The sequence below is a fragment of the Channa argus genome, chromosome 20 (genome assembly GCF_033026475.1).
Source record: "Channa argus isolate prfri chromosome 20, Channa argus male v1.0, whole genome shotgun sequence".
Taxonomy (NCBI): Eukaryota; Metazoa; Chordata; class Actinopteri; order Anabantiformes; family Channidae; genus Channa; species Channa argus.
The window spans coordinates 19,760,267-19,780,261 of record NC_090216.1 but is presented as its reverse complement, the minus strand read 5'-3'; the positions used below and the strand labels follow the sequence as shown (position 1 = coordinate 19,780,261).

Here is a 19,995-nt window from a genome sequence, read left to right as displayed (position 1 = left end):
GCAAAACCAAATTTAAGGTAGTTAAAAGTAACACAAATAATCTCTTATAAAAGATATGTTACATAACCTAACACGCCACAACACACGTCATATAAATTAACATGGAAAGGATTATCAGATATGTTGGACTATGAACGATCCATTGGAGTATTTATTGGTAGGTTTTTCCCAGGTAAAGCAGGCGGCATGTAATTGCCACATTTGAAGTGAGCCTTTGAAATAGGACAGACTGTGGGACGGTGTGACCCAATTAGTCTTCAAAGGAAGCCTGCAAAAAATTTGCTTCCCGAATGAAGACACAATTTGTATGTAAATTTAAAAATTGAATTTATGTTGAAACTTACAATGTATTCAAATATTTTGCCATTAAAACTCAACTTTAATAAACAGAAACCTTGTCATTAACAAGGAGCACAAGGACAAACTTCTGCATAACTACTTCTTTCTGTCTATTTTGCTCATCATAGCCTTGACATCTACAGGAGCTGAGGCAGCGGCAGCCTTGGCCTTCTCCTCTTCCTCTTGCTGCCACAGGATGATGGGATGGATGCCCGGGCTTCGGTTTTGAGCATTTTGCTCTAGCTGGGCTGGACTAGGGCAAAGAAAAAAACATGATAAACTCAAAATGACTACAGAGGGACAATGATGATGATTGATGATTTAAATCTTATTTTGTTCTCTGTGCAGCTAAAACAAAGATTACCTTGCCCTACCAATGCAGGAGGGATGAATACTATAGCAGGTAGGGCTGGGTATTGTTAGCATATTATAATTTAGTTTTTATTACGTAGATTAGTATTGTTTAGGAACCAGTATCAAAGTCACAAATTTTTTAAATCTTTAGTTTTAATTTTCAGCACAATGGACGTTTTTACTGAACGATAGTTTTACTTTATTTGAAATCTATTGAACATCTCTGGAGTAACTCAAAAATGGCTGTCCAACCGTTCTAATCTAACCTGAATAAGATTAAGAGGATTTGCAAAGAAGAAAGGCAAAAAATCTCAGTGAGGTAAAGAACGGGCAGGACTTTAAGTACTTAGGTACAGTACAGAGTACAGAGCTGGAGGCGGCAGAGCTTAAGATGTTGAGGTTCTCTTTGGGAGTCATGAGGATGGATAGGATAAGGAATTAGTACATCAGAGGGACAGCTCATGTTAGACGTTTAAATCTAATCTTAAAGTCACGGAGGCCAGATTGAGGTGGTTGGACATGTCCAGAGGGAAGTTGTGAATATATTGGTAGAAGGTGCTGAGGTTGGAGTTGCCATGCAGCAGGGCTAGAGGATGACCATAGAGAAAGTGTATGAATGTAGTGACAGAGGACATGAAGTTAGTTGATGTAAGACAAAAGGATGCAGAGTATAGTGTTAGATGGAGGCAGATGTTCCGCTTTGGTGACCCCTGAATAGGAACAGCCAAAAGGAAAAGAAGAATTGCACATCTGATAAAAAGATAATTGCATATTGCATATGTGGATGTTCGTAAGGATAGACATGGGTGGTGTTTACTTTGAGTTCAGCAGTCTGATGGCATGGGGGGATGAAGCTATTGCAGAACCTGTTTGTAATGGCCCTATTGCTGCAAAATCTCTTTCTAGAGGGCAGCAGAGAACAATACATGGTGAGGGTGTGTTGAGTCTCTGATGATATTACGGGCTTTAGTCAGACAGCATTTGTGCCCAGTGTCATTAATTGATGGAGCAGAAGTTTCAAAAATCTTCTCAGCTGTCTTCACTGTTCTCTGCACTGTTTCCCATCAGCGTATGTGCAGCTGCCAAACCAGATAGTGCTGTAGCTGTTCAGCAGGCTTTCTATAATGCCTCAGTTGAAACTGGTGAAGACAGTAAAACAAAAGCTGCTCCAAAAGCTGAACCACTGACCTTGTGGTCCGTGGACGACTGCCTTACGAAATGTACAACAGTACAATAACTATACTTTGTTTTGGAAATCTGGGCTTGTAGCATTGAAAGTATTTGACTGCATATTTTTAAAATTAAATACATAACTCTGAAGTTTACCTTCCTCAGGATCTTTCCTATAGAAGTCAAGCTGAGAATCAGTGCCCTCTCCTCGGAGTGAGGAATGGCTTTTATTGCAGGGGTCTTGTCGAGTGATGCAAATCTACCAAAAAAGTAATTTTCTTCTTTGAGGAGGTGTTGGTTGTTGTCGCACAGTGGAGGAGCAGCCTTGTAATCTGTAATCACCTGGATCCCCTCCCACTGGCTCCTGGTGTTGCCTGGGTCCTGGAAGTAATTATTAAGCTTCCCAGCATGGGCACGTTTTGCTACTCTTATTACTTGATAAAGGTTGGCTCCTGTGTCCTTTTTTTTTTAACATTGCCCTGCAACATCTATAGCTTCTTATTGGCCTTAGAGGAGATGTTCTACCCCTGTGCATTTTTGGATGAAGGCAGATATAGATGCAGCATACTCCTCCAGTCCTGCAAGGCTTCCATTAAGCCCTCTGGCCAAACTCTGTATGTGTTTTTCTGTGATCAGCTGGGGCCTCTATGCAGGAATTATCATCACAAGGGGGGGGGTCTGAGGAGCCAGGCGATAGCCACGCTACTAACTGTCGCTGGTACCGGATCACTTGAACTTTTCAATACATTTGTGCTCGCTTAACCAGAAGAAAAAGACAAGTTCGGGCAGGTGTTAAAGAAATTCAACGAGCACTTTCTTTCAAAGAAAAATGAAGAAAATTATGAAAGGTATATCCTTCAGTCCAATAACAGGGAGGGTCATTTGATAACTTTCTCACAGACCTCAAGTTAAAATCGCAAGTTTAAGTGGTGGTCTGGATGACACAAATTGGAGACACTGAGCGTGTACAAGAGCCCACAGACTGGGTGAACTTAATCACATGTGCAAAGAAAACAGATGGCAGCTTAAGAGTCTGTGTAGATCCCAAAGATCTCAATGAAAACATAAAAAGGGAGCACTAACAAATCCCCAAAAGAGAAGAAATAACAGTGGCAGGTGTCAGTTTTTTCGTATACTGGATGTATCACATGGATTTTGGCAGCTGAAGCTTTACCCAGAAAGCAGCAAGTACTACACCTTCAAAATGCCTCTTTGGAAGATACTGTTTCCTCAAGCTTCCCTTTGGCATAACTTCAGCACCAGAGGTCTTCCACAGAGCTATGTAATCCATCATTGGGGGTCTGGAGGCTACCACAGTGTACATTGAAGACCTGGTGGTCTCGGGAGCTACACATCTGGAATATGAAAGACTAGAAAAACTGTTGAAAAGAGTCCAGGAAAGTGGACTGAAACTGAACAGAAAGAAATGTCAGTTTGGTGTAACAGAAATTACGTTCTTGAATGATAACCTCACTGAACATGGTGTGGAACCTGATCGGTAGATCCCCAATAGACAAAAAAGCAGTCCTGCGAGTCATGGGGATGATCAACTTTCTTTGTAAATTCATTCCCAATCTCTCTTCCAAGACAGCATGCTTTCGAAACCTGCTGCAACGTAACAAGGTGTTTGAAAGGACTGTTCGACAGGAAAAAACTGAAAGAGACTCTCACAACAGTGCCAGTTCTCACATTCTTTGACCCCACGACGAAAACTAAAATCTCCACTGATGCCTGAAATGATGGTTTGGGGGCCTTTTTGCTCCAAGTTGAGGGAGACAAATGCCAACCTGTGGCATATGCATCATTGACCATGACAGAAACTGAAAAAGGTTATGCCCTGACAAAATAGTCAGTGCTTTACCTGATAACATTGAAGAGCATGTCAACCTAGTGCCGCTACACTTCCAGTGTCTCATGTTATTCTACAGCAAATATTTCATGAAACAGCAGAAGACGCAGGACTACAGAAAGTGATGGACAAAAGGAAGCTGTCCCCAGCCATATCCAGTGCTTACAAAACTCAGTGTGACAAATGGCCTGGTGTTATGACAGAACCGAGTTTTCATCCCACAATCCATGCTCCGGGATATGCTTCACTGTTCCCATGAGGGACACTTGGGCATTGAGAAATGTAAGAGGAGAGCTTGATAAGCTATTTATTGGCCCTGTATTAATATGGACATTGAGAAAATTTTTGGCAAATGTAACACATCTCAAGCACCACTACAAATAAACAAAGGAGCCAATGCTGATCAACAACACTGCAAGAGAACTTTGGCAGAAAGTGGGCACAGATCTGTTTCACCTGAATGGTAAAAAATATCTCCTAGTAATAGATTACTACTCCAACTATCCAGAGGTAGCAGAGTTCTCTAACACATCTGCACACATCCCACAATATGTGGTGAGTGATAATGGTCCACAGTTAAGTTACAGTGAATTCAATGAGTTTGCCTAGCAGTATGGGTTTCAACACACTACCTCTACCCCATTATATCCACAGGCTAATGGTAAAGCAAAAAAAAGGGTACAGATTGTGTAAAGTATTTTAAAGAAAGCTGCTGACACAACACATACCCTTACCTGGCTTTGGTAAACTCCAATAACAAGCTGCATACTTACACTACCACACGTGCCAAGAAATCACATAAACAAAGTTCTGACAAGAAAACAGAAAAAACTCCAACTGAAGCAGAAAATGAACTATGCCCAAACAGCTAGGAGACTTGAACCTCTACAGGAACATGATGTTGTGAGAACAGAGGATCCCTGTTCCTAGGAACGCAAGGCAATTGTTCTTAAGGAAGTGGGTCCAAGGTCATTTACGGTCAAGAAGGAGGATGGACAAGTGCTCATGAGGAACGGGAAAAGGTTGTTGAAGACTCATAAGAACTTTGAGGATAATTTTTAGGAGTCAGACTCTGAAAAACAAGTCAGCAAGGCACTGGACCTGCATCATCCTGAGCCAGGGCTAGGATCCTCCAAGGCTGATACACCTGAGAGACTCAGAGCAAGTGTGCACAGTGGGTTTTGAGTTGAAACTAATATGTTGTAATCATACTAATTCAATGTATTCATTCATAATAATTAGATACTACATCAAGTTACACAGGTTACATGGTAGTTTAAAAGTTCTATTTTTATCTTCCTTTCAGTTGCTAATAGAATAGTCCTTAGTTTTGTATAACTGTTATACTGTGTAGTAAAGGGGATGTGGTGATAGGGACTAATATAAAGAATACCAGTAGGTGGCAGTATAACAGCAGGAAATGAAGGGACATGGGGACGAGGAGTGAGGAAGGTCAACTAGCCTGTAAAAAAAATAAAAGGTTGGGGTGTATGCTAATTTCTTTCTACCTAACAAGAACATTACAATAATGATGAAGTCAATGGCTTCATCAGAATCAGAATTTTTGCTATTAAGTCCTGAGAGTGGAAGTTTGAGAGTAACGTGGATAAGAGCGTTGTTCTGCATGGTTTAGCCTTTAGCTTAGCTGTTAGCCTGCTGCTGTAGCACTGCCTCCATCTCCTCTAGCAAACATCAGTGGTGGAAGGAGGCTCCATTACTGCCTGGTCCTGTGGCTGTAGCAAGCCGAAGCTGCATAGCCTCTCCAGGGTGGTCACGTATATAACTTGAATACTACTCAATGACAGTAGTTAACTTGAGTAGGAAATTAAGATTGTACCTGATAATGCTGTTATTGTACTGCAACTAAGCCGCTAAAACTTTACACACGTATATGGTCAAAAATTGTCACAAGTCAATGCAGCCGTAACCTGATAGGGCATCGCAAACTTGGTGTAAATGATCAGTTATCAACACAACAACAATTTCTAGACGTCAAAGAACAGCAGAAAGACATTAAACAAATTTAGCCACCAACCTAAAGTTATGAGGCTCAGGGTTTAGTGCTTTCTTCTGGATGTCTTTGTACACTGGTGACTTCAGGTAACGGAAGAAAGTATCCTGTATCAATGAAAATACAAGACTGCTGGTGACCTCAAATTCATTAAATAAAATGGCTTTTAATATGCAAGGGCTGGAGAAATGGAAAAGTCTCGTTGACAGTACACTGACACACCTTTTTCATGAGCATAAAAACATGAGTCTGAGCTGCGTCCAGCACATAGCGATGAGGATGCTCAAGGCCTTTCACTGTCAGACCCATTGTCCTGCCATCAATGTTGATCCAACGGGGGGCACCAGGAGCCAAGAAGGTCCTGAACACAGACAGACACAGACATTAAGGTTTCATACAAAGTCTTTACTTGAGATTAATTTGAGCAGCAGTGACACACACTGCTCCATAATTACTTTTTATGATATTTTTTTCCTTTTAAGCCTTTAACACCAGACAGTATAGAGAGCAGAAAACCAGTGAAAACTTCGGGGAAGAAGTTTCATCTGATAAAGTGAGTTTTTCCTCTCCACTGTTGCCTAGAACTTGTTCATGGGGGATTTGTTAGGTTTTCTATACATATCTGTATAGTCTTGACTTTTTTTATGTAAAATGCTTTGACATTACGTTGTTGTCAACTGGCACTATATAAATAAAGTTGAATTGAAATGATAAATAGATCTTACAGTTATAGATCTAGATCTAACAACAGACGGACACAGAGATCTAAAAGTCTAATTTCCTATTTATTTGTCTTACTTGAAAATGGTCTCAGCTTTTGTTGACATAGAAGATGCAGTACCCCACTTCAGTTCTTCAGCTGCTTCCCAAAATGCCAAGTTCTCACCTGTGATACACACACATAGATAAAAGATTAAATAAATAACCTTGGCGATAAGATAGATTCATGTGCAACCAGGGGCCTAGTCAGGAAGATCTCCAAAGCACCTATGACTTCGCTAAAGGGGTGACATACTTAAGCACCTGGGATGGGAGTGACTATATAGACAACAACTGTTGCCTGAGTTAATAAATAGTTATAGCATCTAGTCTGACGGACAGAAAGCTCATAATTGGTCTTATAAGATGAAAAAACATCCTTCACTTGGTACAAGAACTTCTTAGGATACACTACAAATTATGAGGAAGGTTGAGAAAATAAAAGGGAGGGAATTTATTAATCCTTCAACCACCTTAGGGATACTAAGTCACAATCAGCACTTTAGATGATCTAAACTGAAATGCATTTATTGATATTTAGTAACATACCACTGAATTCCTTCTTAAGGAAGATCTTGAAGTCATCTCGGCCTCGCAGGTCAGTCAATAGCTCAAAAAAGCTGAAGGACCAGCGCTCCACTCGCATCTTAGTTGGAATGTCAACTCTGAACAGCAACAGAGTTTCTATCACCCACTGAAACTCAAGTGTATGACTACGGCTTTTTAATAGCATTGTATATTGTAAAGACCCAACTGTTTCGATTTGTGTTAGTGTCATTAAAATTCAAATAGCTAATATAACTCTCACAGCTGAAATACATTTCAGCAAATTTGGGTCATAGTCACAGTCAATATTATTGAAATCTTATGTATATAGCCCATTTTTAAAATGCAAATTTGCCACAAAGGGCTTTATTAGCTCTACAGCCATGACAACCTCCTTAGACCCTCAATTGACATTAGTTGGTTAAGTAAATCAACTAGTCTTCAAATGGAAATGTCTTTACTGCATTAGGCCCCTGAACTGAATTATTCCTTCTAAAAAGCCAAAGCAATTACACTACATCTGGTGCTTACATTTGATAGCAAAAGTTTGCAAATCTCATCAACCTGTCATGATCTGGTCCACTTCCTGTTCTTGAGTTTTGCTTTGTAGCCTTTTTGCTTTCTCTCTTTTGCAACATGACCTCTTCAAGTATTTTGACATATGCAAACTGATCCATGATCCCTGGTATGTGATAAATAGGCCCAACACCATAGTAGGAGAAACATGCCCACATCATGATGCACCACCAGGCTTCACTCTCTTCACTGTGTACTGTGGCTTGAATTCAGAGTTTGGGGGTCGTCTCACAAACTGTCTGTGGCCCTTGGACCCAAAAAGAACAATTTTAACTCTCATCAGTCCACAAAATGTTCGTCTATTTCTCTTTAGGCCAGTTGATGTGTTCTTTGGCAAATTGTAACCTCTTCTGCACATGGCCTTTTTTTTAACAGAGGGACTTTGTGGGGGGATTCTTGTCACTGTCACATTACTTACAGGTAACTTCAGATTGTCTATGATCATCCTGGAGCAAATCATTGGCTGAGCCTTTGCCATTCTGGTTATTCTTCGATCCATTTTGATGGTTGTCTTCCGTTTTCTTCCACGTCTCTCAGGCGTTGGAGATCATTTTAGCTGAACAGCCTATAATTTCTGCACCTCTTTATAGGTTTTCCCCTCTCCAATCAACTTTTTAATCAAAGTACGCTGTTCTTCTGAACAATGGCTTGAACAACCCATTTTCCTCAAGCTTTCAAATGCATGTTCAACAAGTGCTGATTTTATCCTTAAATAGGGGGCCACCTGATTCACACCTGTTTTTTCACAAAATTGATGACCTCAGTGATTGAATGCCACACTTCTATTTTTTTGAACACACCCCTTTCAACTAATTGCCCAATTGCACAGCCTTACGAGCTGCATATCATGAATGCTGGGTCTTGTTTGTTTTCTGAGAATCTACTGCACCTACTGGTAACTTGTTTGCCATGTAGCAATAAAAAATATACTAAAAACCTGAAATATTCTGGTTAGTCACATTGTACTGCTATTATTTTGAACAACCCTGTATGTGTTTGTGTGTGATTGTGAGTGCGAATGGGTGAATAAGAAGCAGTGTAAAGCACTTTGAGTAGAAAAACACAGGTAGAAAAGTGCAGACCATTTACCATATACGTTGATGAGATTTGCAAATCATTGCATTCTCTTTTTATTTGTCTTTTATACATCATCCTACCTTTTTTGGAATTGGAAACACGAAAAGAAAAATATAAGTGTTTTTCAAAAGCCTACAAAACTGTCTCTAACATGTTTGTCCTGTTGGTATGACTTCTAGATTTGACTTGCCATATTATAGAGATAAAAAAAGACAATTATATATCTTTAGTCAAAAGGAAACATTATTAAAACCGTTTTAAACAAAACCGGGGATGAATTCCTGGATGATTATTCCTTTGTCGCCAACAAATGTGGTCTGCTTTCCCCTGGCAACTACCTGGCAATAGAGGCTCAAAATTTACAGCAGACTTTTGTGACTCTGAACCAAATATTATTTCCATACCGCTTGTGTAGGTAGGAGTGGGGTGCGCAGGTGGGAGCACATGGAAAAGATTAGCATTTCCGTTTGAAAATGATTAGCTTTAATCTCTAGTCATCACTAAGGCATTTGTCATACAAGAAATTCAATAAAAGCACATGGAATGATAAAAGTAGCTGGTGCTGGTAGCTCCTGGTAGCTATTCAGAAGCTGTTGCTGTGTTGCTAGCTAGTAAAAATGAATGAAATTTTGAGCTATGTTGTCATTTGTAATGCTGCTTTATTTTGCTTAGCACAACTAAATGAACTCTTTCGAAATACAAAATACTTTTTTTCATTCACCTTTACTTTCATCTGTGCTTATTTGTGTTGCTTTACTGCTGTGTTGTGTGGAAAAAAGCTGCTTGTTTGCACCAATTCAAGGAATTAATTATGCTAGTTATGGTCAAAGACGTGTCTACACGGAAAGCATCGCATGTACAGCACTTCAGAGTGGCATCTGAATGTTGACTCATGTTTGGAGAATGTTTCCCTGCACATTGGAACCGTTTGTTTACAAGGAGCACTGGTCAAAACTCTGACAATAAGTGTTTCCAGAAAACAAGGTACATTTCTATTTGTATCTGTTTGATCATGAACAAGCAGTTTTTTAAAGTTAAAGAACATACATTACAAATTAGAAATTCTTATCCCAGCTTCTATGAGTATAATTATGCAGCACCAGTTTCTCACCACAAATATTTTAATTTGATACTATTTACCTTGATCAGAAAGCAAAAATGTGGAGCTCCTTACCGTCTCATATTGAGAGTCCAGTATGTGTCATTGTCTGTTTGCCAAGGGTTGCTGGGTAAACAGGAAGCCAGGAAAGGGTCATGGTTTTTGTAGGTTGTGATGTACTTGACAAGTCTGCAGAGACAGAACTATGATGAAACCTACTGTTTAGACACCACATGTCATCTATGCCAGAGTTTCACCTGAACACAAAACAAGAAGCTCTCCAACTTTAATGCCCAGGAATGTCCTTTGTACCTACCCTTGGATATGGATCACTGAACCTTTTATTGAAATAATTCAGCTACATATGAATACATATGTTGACATTGCACCCCTTTCGACAAAATTGTGGCTGCTGTTCTGTTCTGCTGGGCTGAGTTGTTACAGCAAATACAACTTACAGCTAAGTGTGTGCTGTGTAAATATTTTAGTCGTTAGTGATAAAGACGTATATTCTCAAACATATTTTTTTTAAAAGCTTAATAGTTAAGGCTAGTTTTGGCGACTGATGATTTCACTACTGAGGCAGACCTACAGCTCTACCTGAATGTAGCATTGCTTTTATAAAGTTGTTTTACCTTCATTTTCAGGCTGCAAAATCTGTGTTGTTCTCACCTTTACATCCTTGATTTTAGTGCTTTTTTCATCTTTTATTCTGTTACGTTCAAATTGTTAAGTCAAATTAAGTGAAAAAGTCATTTTCTGTTTGCTGCCATATTAGTTTTGGCAACAGTAGACCTAAGTATTTTCCACTCTTGTGGGATTTGGGAGCTGTGACAATCTCCATAAGATCCCATAAAATTCCCAACCAGTCATTAACAGGGTTGTCCCCAGTTTACTCAGTCTGGAGAGAGTAGTGTTGCTCTTTCCAGACTGTCAGAAACAAGAAATTTGTGATAGTTGGTGGAAATGGTCTTGTCTATGCCTGAACTGTCCAGTGTTTGCTGGTCTTCAGGTGTGTCCCTTACTTGACACATGATTAAAACAACGATGTATATTCTCAAACATAATTTTTAAAAGCTTAATAGTTAAGACTAGTATTGGCGACAACTGAGGCAGACCTACAGGTTTACCTGAATGTAGCATTGCTTTTGAGAGAAAATGTCCTGTGTTTTGTGAACTAGCCACTACCCCCTACTAACAAACTCTGAAGGCTCTTAATAGTGTGTTGTGTTGTCACGTTCACTACTTTCACTAGATGTCGCCAACCGGTAAGTCATTTCCCTTTATTGTTTTTGGTGAAAGTTACAAACGACATACTTTATGTCTTGTATTTCATAGATTTCTTAAATGAAATACTTACAGTGAAAAATAAGAAAATATAATAACAAGCTGGTATATCATAATTGTAAGAAAAAGTTATTTTGAGACCATAGAATAATTTAAAAGGAACTTACGCTCCAAGGGATACACTAGATTTGACCTTTGACCTCATGATGGCTTGTTGATAGAACATGTTCTGCAAATAAAGAGAAACATCATTCGTACAATCATAAATGTAGTATTGCAGTTACCCACATGAAAAAATGTTCTGCTCAATACTGAAACCGTAAAAGTCTAGACAGTTCACATCTATTACTCATCAACAGTGGAGGAAATTCAAAGATTTGCATTATAACATTAATACTGTGTGTATATTTTTTAATACCATTAGTAATGAAATACTATGCCTTACCATGCGTCTGTACTGGTCAAACGTGATTTTCTGAGAGACAAGACAAAATTTGTTTTCACTGAAATGGCTTAGGTAAATGTATTATCATCTAACAGTAAAACTGTCATGATGGACAGTCTGATGAAACACAAAAATGACACATAGATCTGCTAGTGGTAAAGCACAAACAGAACGGTGGAAAATAACAAGCACAAAAATAATAGTACTTGATAGTCCCTCCACGATAGGAGTTACTTTCTCTTTTCGGTTTTCTGTTCTTGAAGACAAATATGTTTAACCAATTAAGCATGTATATTTTTGCTATAAAAAGATCCCATAAGAGAATAAATCATTTTAATTTGGCTTGTTTAGATAGAGGTTATAATTTCCAATAACTTGGTATATTTACAAATGTACTTAATGGAAAGTGGGATGGAAAACATGTATATGAATGTGACCAGTTTAGGGCACAGTAGGAAACTTGACAATATTACAAGCTCCTTAAAATTGTTTATTAAACTTAAATTGTTCTTTAATGATCACCATTTCCTGGAGGGACTGACAAAAGACTTCATGGGTATTATTTAAACTAGACACAAGAATGACTGTCTATACACTATACTCTTTTTTATTTTTGTTTGATCACAGTAGTCTTTTTTCATCAATGTAAGATCTGTTTGAAAGAAAACAAGACAGAAAAAAGGCAGTGAATGACATTGATCCTATATATATATATATATACACATATAGTATACATATACATATAGTATTGTTTAAAAATAAAACAACAGAAAGATATTTCAAGCATAGTTAATTATATATATATATATATATATATATATATATATATATATATATATATATATATATATATATATATATATACTGTACCACCCTGTTAACTTTATGTACTGTTTACTCTAAGTTTACTAAACCTACAAAATTTCAGTGACAGTGACAAAGACAGACGCAGATCCCTTTACCTTTTGCACATTTACTGCATAATATTAAAGTGGAAACACATTACTACTAAATATTTTGAAAAAAATGTTAAATATTTATTTAAAAAGGCTAGAGTGGAGTCAACATGTGTCCAGCTGTTTATATATGGTCCAGCAATTGACATTGCATGTCCGGACAAAAACCTAGCTATGAGCTCCAAGCAACTCTCTGTAGCCTTCCACAATAACATTTTTTTGGTGAACCACAGATCAGGTGTATCAAACCTTATCACAGTGGTCTCAATAATGGTGTAATGGAAGAATGACTGGAACCAACAGAGTTGGTTAAAATAAAACAACAGAAAATAGCACTTTTGGTTTCAGATCACATTTTCTCTCTTCCAACATACCAACATCACGTTGTGGGGGGGACGTGTGCAGATCCAATAAGCACACTGATTGAATCTGCAGCCAATTGAGAGAAATATGAATGTAGTGTAATATAGAACAGCTCTCAAAGAAAACCTGGTCAAAAGTGTGTGATACCACAGATTTGGGGTGATTATTAACCATTCCATATGACCATGAGCCAAAGCATACGAGAAAAACAATGAAATAGCTTCAGGACGACTTAAGAATGCTGCTTGTTTTTACTTTGTCATTGTGGGTTATTCTGTGCACATTAACACGCCTTAAAAGAAACTACAGTAATTTTTTTTACAGAAAATTAGCTAAAGGTGAATGGGTCTGAATACTTACTGTCATGATTGTATCTAAAGAAATAAGACTTGAAGTACATGTTAAATTTCACTGTTTTTCTCAAAAGACCAGCTGGCCTCAATCTCTCCACTGTTTGTGTGTATGCATGTGTACTGACCTGTTACCTCATCTGTGTTGGGATCAATAAGACGCTCTGGACCACAGTCCATTGCACTATTGGTATGGAGCTGTACATACACAAGATTATTTGTGATAAATCTACATTAAGGAAAATCATACAGACAGTACATAATGCAATCTACTGGTATACACTAACCGGAGGTCGGTTCACTACCCAGTAAGCCCTCTCCTGGCAGTCAAACACCACGCGATCTGGCTTCTTCCTCTCTTTACCAGCCCTGACAGACACACATACAACTCAAAGAAGGCAGTGTTAAGTTGAACTAATCTACCAAAAGCTACTGTATAAGCTAACTTTTAAAAATGCTGTGTCCACAGATGGTGACTTAACTGATAATATTGGCTTCCGAATATGGGTAGGTTGTCACACTGTCGCACATATATCTATATCTTTGGACACAAATAGTAGACTATACTATGTAAATACCAGGCCAACTTTGTTCCTCAAGAGCTCCTGTGCTGCTTGTTTTTCAACTCTTCTCAGACTACCCACTGCTGACTACCTGGATCAGAGTGATCAGTAAATTAGACCAGTTAGAATTGTAGTTCAAGGAGTTGGCCAAACCTGCTACATAGTGTAAGTAGGCCTGCTATTTAGCAGAAAACTGTATATATTCAAGAATGTGATCAATTCTATCACTTCGAAGTCTGCTTCAAATGTTATTACCCCACTGGGCATTTAGATTCATAGAAATAGGCTGATGGGACCCAATTGCTTAAGGTTGGTTATCACATGCTGAACCTAAATATCACATTATAACAATGTTTTATGGTTTTGGTGAAGGTGGGGTTAAGTTCAGATATCCTATAACACAACTGCATGGACTTCCCTTTTTAAAATGCACAATTGTCCGAGCATCTTCACGTCACCCTGACTTTTGTCATCACTGTGATCTGACAAATAAAGCTAAAATGCACACCATAATCTAACATTAAAAAATTTGTTTTTACATACTTGTATTGTTCAGTAGCCTGCCTCACAATAAAGTCCCACTTGTGGTTCAGCCATTCATACAGGTGGTTGTAATGTGCCTTTAAAACACAAATATAGAAACATTATGGAGAAGCAATTTGTAAAGTAATTCAACTATTTTTGCCTAAGGATTCAGATGTGACAGAAGAAACACTCAAGAGACTTAGTTTTTCAGCTTATCCCATAAATTCATGGTCACCACAGCAGATCATTTGTCTGCAAATTGTGGCACATTTTTATACCACATGCCCTTCTGGATAAAACCCTCCCCAATTTTACTGGGCTTGGGAGTGGCACTGCATAGCTGGGCATTGGGATAGGCCCATGACTGACCCTATGGCCAGTGGGCATTCACTCTAACAACTGAGCCGTTGCCAGTTTTATGCTTAGCTATACTGAAATATTGTTATGTACACAGATCAGGCATAATATTATGACCACCTGTTGCCAGCTAATTTATTATAAATACAATTCCCAAAGCATTAGCTCCACCTCTTTTTATAATGGACTTTAGTAGGACTCAACTACCCACTTTGACCTCAATAATAAAAACATAGTCAAATTATCCACTTTCTGACAGTTTGAACCTAAAAACGGAGAAATCATAACCTTGTAAAGGTAGAATTCATTCTATTGGATTGCATTAAATTGCACAGGTGGTCATAACGTTGTACCTGTGTGGTGTACATGATTTAAATTATTGCAACACACAGAGAGGTATTTGTCCTTTTGTGATTAGTCAGTCTTTGCTCGAAACATTGAGGCAAATCCCTCTGTGTACCTGCAAGTGCTTGGTGAGTCTATGTAACAGGCTTCCACCACAACTCTTCAGAATCAAATAAGTGTTAGCACATATTACTATTAAAAAAATGTGAAAGAGGTTGCACATTGCACACTTTAAAAGATTCTTTATTTAATTATAAGATATATAATATACATAAAATGGGAAAACTAAGAATCTTTTATTTGTAAACTATTTATTTGTACTCTTACTTTAACTGTATTGGGATTATATTGAATCATGAACCCTGTATTGTGTATCAAGCTGAATTGCAGGAGGTAGAGCAATTGTCCACCATTTACTATTAATCACAGACATATGGGAACCCAGCCACAGAGGTGGACAAGCCAGTGCATTCTTTGTGCTCGTCACAAGCTCAGATAAATGATGAGGGTTGCATCAAGAAGCACATCCGGCATAAAACCAGTTCCAAACCAAATTTTTGGATCATAATCTAGATTTCCATACCGGATTGGTCGAGGGCCCAGGTTACCAAAAACCACAAAAGTCACTGTTAACCAACAGGGTATCAGTGGAAAATATGCTACTTTCGGGCAAAGATGGAGAAAGAAAGAGGGAAAGCCTGTCCGGAGGCAGCAGGACAGGAGAAAGCACAGGAGTGTTAAAATGAGAGTAGAAACCTTGAATTTTGGCACTATGACAGGAAAAGGGAGAGAGTTGGTGATATCATGCAAAGTAAACATGCTGTGTGTATTAAAAGGTAAGGCCAGGAAATTACTTATCAGTCAAAATACTGTAGCAAAAATGTATAACATAAATTTTATAACTATAAACTTTATCAAACATGAAGGTTTTAAGGCTAGACTTAAAAGTAAAGAGGGTGTCTGCTTCCTGAATCCGAACTGGGAGGTGTTCCACAGGAGAGGAGCTTGATAGCTAAAGGCTCTGCCTCCCATTCTACTTTTGGAAATTCTGGGAACCACAAGTAGGCCTGCATTCTGAGATCGAAGTGGTCTACTGGGATGATATGGTACCTGACCATTCAGAGCTTTATATGTAAGAAGCAGGTTTTTAAATTCTATTCTAGATTTTATATACCTTTTCATATAAATGTAAGATGGATGTGAAAGATTTTTGGAGCAAGATAGATGAAGTGGTGGATGGCACTGCCGAGAAAGAAAAAGTTATGACTGGAGTGGACTCCCGATGACTTGTTGGTAAAAGGAACAGAGGTGATGAGGAGGTGATCAGTAGGTACAATGTGAAGAAGAGGGATGTGAAAGGGTAAATTTGCAAAAAGAATGGAAATGGCAGGGGTGAATATATATTCTAGGAAGAGGTGGGAGTACATGTTAACCTAAAAGAGTGGAGGAAGATGCACACAGCTGGACTATGTTCTGTGCAGGAGATGGAACTTGAAAGGTATCAGACACTGTAAAATGGTGGCAGGGGACAATGTAGATAGACAACACTGGATGGTGGTTTGCAGGATGAGTTTGGAGGTGAGGAAGACAAAGAGAGTGAGGACTGAAAGAAAAATCAGATGGAGGAAATGGAAAAAGGAAGACTTTTTAATGACAGTCAGAGAGAAGGCGAATCAGATGCTGAGAGGAGACAAAGATGTGACATGTGACATCTCGACAGAAGATGAGGATAAAAAGATGAGGTGAAAAAGAACTGGATTGCTAAGAAAGATGAGAGAAGTAGAGAAGTATACAAGGAGATGCGAAGCCATGCTGAGAGAGAGGTCAGGAAGGATAAGGCATATACAAGAGATGTATGAGAAGCTGAACACTGAGGATGGAGAAAAGGACTTATATTTACTGACCAGATAGCAGGATCGAGATGGGAGGGATGTGATGCAGGTTTGAGCGGTGAATGCAGATGGAGATGTGCTGACAAGCTGAGAGGGTGTTGTTGAAGGGAGAACTTTGAGGAGAAGATGAATGTAGAAAATGAGTGAGAGAGAAGGTCAGAGGAAGCAGACATAGTAACATCAAGTATGGGCAATTAGTAAGGATGAAGACAGGATAGGCAGTTGGTGCAGATGACATACCAGCAGAGGGAAAATGCTTAGGAGAGATGGCAGTGAAGTGGTTAACCAGAATGTTATATATATTTAATTATGCAAAGTGATAGGATGCCTGAGGAGCGGAGAAGGAATGTACTTGTTACAATTTTTAAGAATAAGGGAGAGGAATAGCATCTACAGAGGTGTAAAGTTAATCAACCACATCACAAAACTGGGGAAAAGAGAAGTAGAAGACAGGCTGAGGGATGCAATGTTGTTTTGAGAGTGTTGATGGAAAAGGACAGGGAAGGCCCAAAGGAGTTACATCATGTGTTTGTGGACTTAAAGAAAGCATTGAGGAAGTCAGGTGTGGCAGAGAAGTGTGTGAGAGTGGTACAGGAGAAGGGGAATATACGTCTGTAGGAGTAAAACAGAGTACGTGTGTAAATGAGAGTGATGGTGGTGGAATGATGAATTTACAAGAGAGAGAGCAGTGAAGGTGGATGAGTTTAAATGCCTAGATTCAACTGTACAAAGTGGAATGTGGCAGAGATGTGAAGGCAGTGTGGAGTGGATGAAGAATGCCAGGAGTGATCTGTGATACAAGGATATTTGTGAGACAGAAATTAAAAATGTACAAGATGGAAGGGTACAGCCTGTAGATGGTGGAACTGAAAAAAAGACAGGAGGTGAAGCTGGAACAGGGATCAAGATATTCAATTTTCAGTAGGTGTATGAGCCAAACAAGGGGGTTAGTTTAGTTACTTGTTTTATGTAATGTTTGCTTGTCTAATGTAATTGTTTATGTAATGTGTGTTTGTGATGTGTCTATGTACCGATGATGTCTTTAGTGACATCATATGGCTTCGATAATTTGCCTTTGATGATTGCCTATGTAGATTACCTTTAAGTTTGTTGACCAGTGGTCAAGGAAACAATGCAATGCTAAGGGTTTGTGAAGGAGAGATTCAGTTTTAGCTCAGCTACTGAAGGGTGCAGACGTTACACAGTAACTAGAGCAGGGGAACTCTGACTACAAGAAAGGTGTGGACCGCAACAAGGTAGAAGAAAAGGGTTCTGTGTGTAGCTGTTGAGGCACATGGTTTCTTACCGAGTTCTGCAAGTCCTGTGAGTTCTGTGAGTTCAGACATACTTTGGGAAACTTGTTTGATGAAACAGCTAGTGAGTGTGTTTGTGAGATCACTGTGCTTAAAGTTGTATGTACAATTGATTCGTCATTGGCTGAGTTGAGAAGCAAGTACAATAAATGTTCAATGTTTGTCTAACAACGATCTCTGGAGTGAAGTATGTGCTGAAGAGTTAGGACCGTCAGATTCGAGTAAGATCACCTCTGGTGACAAAGATTTACAAGATTACAAAAGAGTAGATTAGAGGGACAGCACAGGTAGGACAGCTGGGAGACAAAGTGAGAGAAATAAGACTTAGGGTGGTTTGGCCATGTGCAGATAAAGGCCAGTTAGTATATCAGAGAAAGAATGTTGAGGAGGGTTCACAGAAACTGTAGAAGAGGACATGGGAGATGTTGTTTGTGATTGAAGACGATGCAGAGGACAGAGTGAGATGGAAACAGATGATCCACTGCCATAACCTCTAAAGGGAGCAACTGAAAGAAGAAAAATCATGGACAGCAAGCGGGGGGGGGGGGGGGGGGGGTACATAGATTTTTTTGAATTTAACAAATTTAAACAGTGCATCTCACTGTTTATTGCATATTAAGAATTTTGTAATTTAATATCAATCCCAACTGAGTCACAGCATTTTGATTGTCTTAGTGCAAGTGTTATGATTTACAATTTCCCTTTGACCAAATGCTCATTCAGAGTAAAGCAAATCAAGTCAAATTCCCATTTGTATCTTTTAGAACTGTATGCCCATGCAGAAACATGTTCTATACACATACCTGTTCATGGGGTTCTAGCATGCCTTTCTTGCGGATGTTCCTCTTTGCCAGGTAAATGGCTACAATAATAGCAATGAAATAATAATTACAAATTTCACATATTCTATGTTATCCCTACAAACAGCTGCATGCCATGTCTCACTTTTAAACAGTATAGCTGAAGGGATGGTGCTTTTCATTTCAAGTCTTTTTTCACATTTCCATAATTACAGCTGAAAAAAATAAATAAAAAGTATCTCAAATATTAGAATATTTCCTAACACTAATCAAAAATAGATGTACAATACAGAAATGCACAGCTTCTGAAAAGTATATTTATGCAGTCTTGGTTGGGGCTCCTTTGGCAGGAATAGCTGCGTCAATGGGACATGGCATTGAGGTGATTAGCCTTTAGCACTGCTTAAGGGATTATTGAAGAGCAGGTTGCTTGATAGCACTCTACAGTTTGTCTCTGTTGTTGGGTTGGGTATTTATCATCTTACTCTTGACAATACCCTTTAGATTCTCTGATCAGGTCAGGTGAGCTAGCTGGACAGTCAAGCACAATAACAATGTCCGCAACGCACCTAGTATAATAGTATTGGCACTGTGGGCAGGTGCAAAGTCCTCCTGGAAAAGAAAATCCCAATTTTAAAAAAGTATGACTGCAATAACTTGGAGTGGATAAACACAGTGGACCAACACCAGAAGATGTGATGTTACCCAAAATCATCACTGACTGTGTAAATGTTACACTGGACCTCAAGCAACTTGTATTCTGTGCCTCTCAACTTGAACTTGAATTACAAAACTTGCTTTGACCTGAAAAGAGGATTTTGGACCACTGAGCAGCGGTCTAGTTCTTTTTTCTCTTTATCCCAAGTAAGATGCTTCAGAAGTTTTCTCTTGATAATCTTAAGCCTGTAGCTTCACTGTTGTCAAAGATGTTGATTGCATTCAGTCAAATCAGAGGTCTTCCCCATGATTGTGGTTGCATGTACTGAACTAGACAGGCCTGCAAGCCATTTATCCTGTGT

The 19,995-nt window shown here is 38.8% G+C and overlaps 1 protein-coding gene across 1 annotated transcript in view; it reads right to left on the bottom strand.

Annotated features, from left to right (window-relative positions):
- Positions 1-177: 177 nt before the first annotated feature.
- Positions 178-19,995, bottom strand: part of rgs9a (regulator of G protein signaling 9a) — a 28,018-nt gene continuing 8,200 nt past the window's right edge. Inside the window, exons 6-17 of the mRNA XM_067488153.1 lie at positions 18,980-19,038; positions 14,288-14,364; positions 13,469-13,550; positions 13,317-13,379; positions 11,513-11,542; positions 11,235-11,296; positions 9,856-9,969; positions 7,032-7,147; positions 6,522-6,609; positions 5,946-6,084; positions 5,748-5,830; positions 178-592 (exon numbers count right to left, since the gene is read on the bottom strand). Of these exons, the coding sequence (XP_067344254.1) occupies positions 436-592; positions 5,748-5,830; positions 5,946-6,084; positions 6,522-6,609; positions 7,032-7,147; positions 9,856-9,969; positions 11,235-11,296; positions 11,513-11,542; positions 13,317-13,379; positions 13,469-13,550; positions 14,288-14,364; positions 18,980-19,038 (1,070 nt within the window). The 3' untranslated portion in view covers positions 178-435. The remainder of the gene's footprint in view (positions 593-5,747; positions 5,831-5,945; positions 6,085-6,521; positions 6,610-7,031; positions 7,148-9,855; positions 9,970-11,234; positions 11,297-11,512; positions 11,543-13,316; positions 13,380-13,468; positions 13,551-14,287; positions 14,365-18,979; positions 19,039-19,995) is intronic.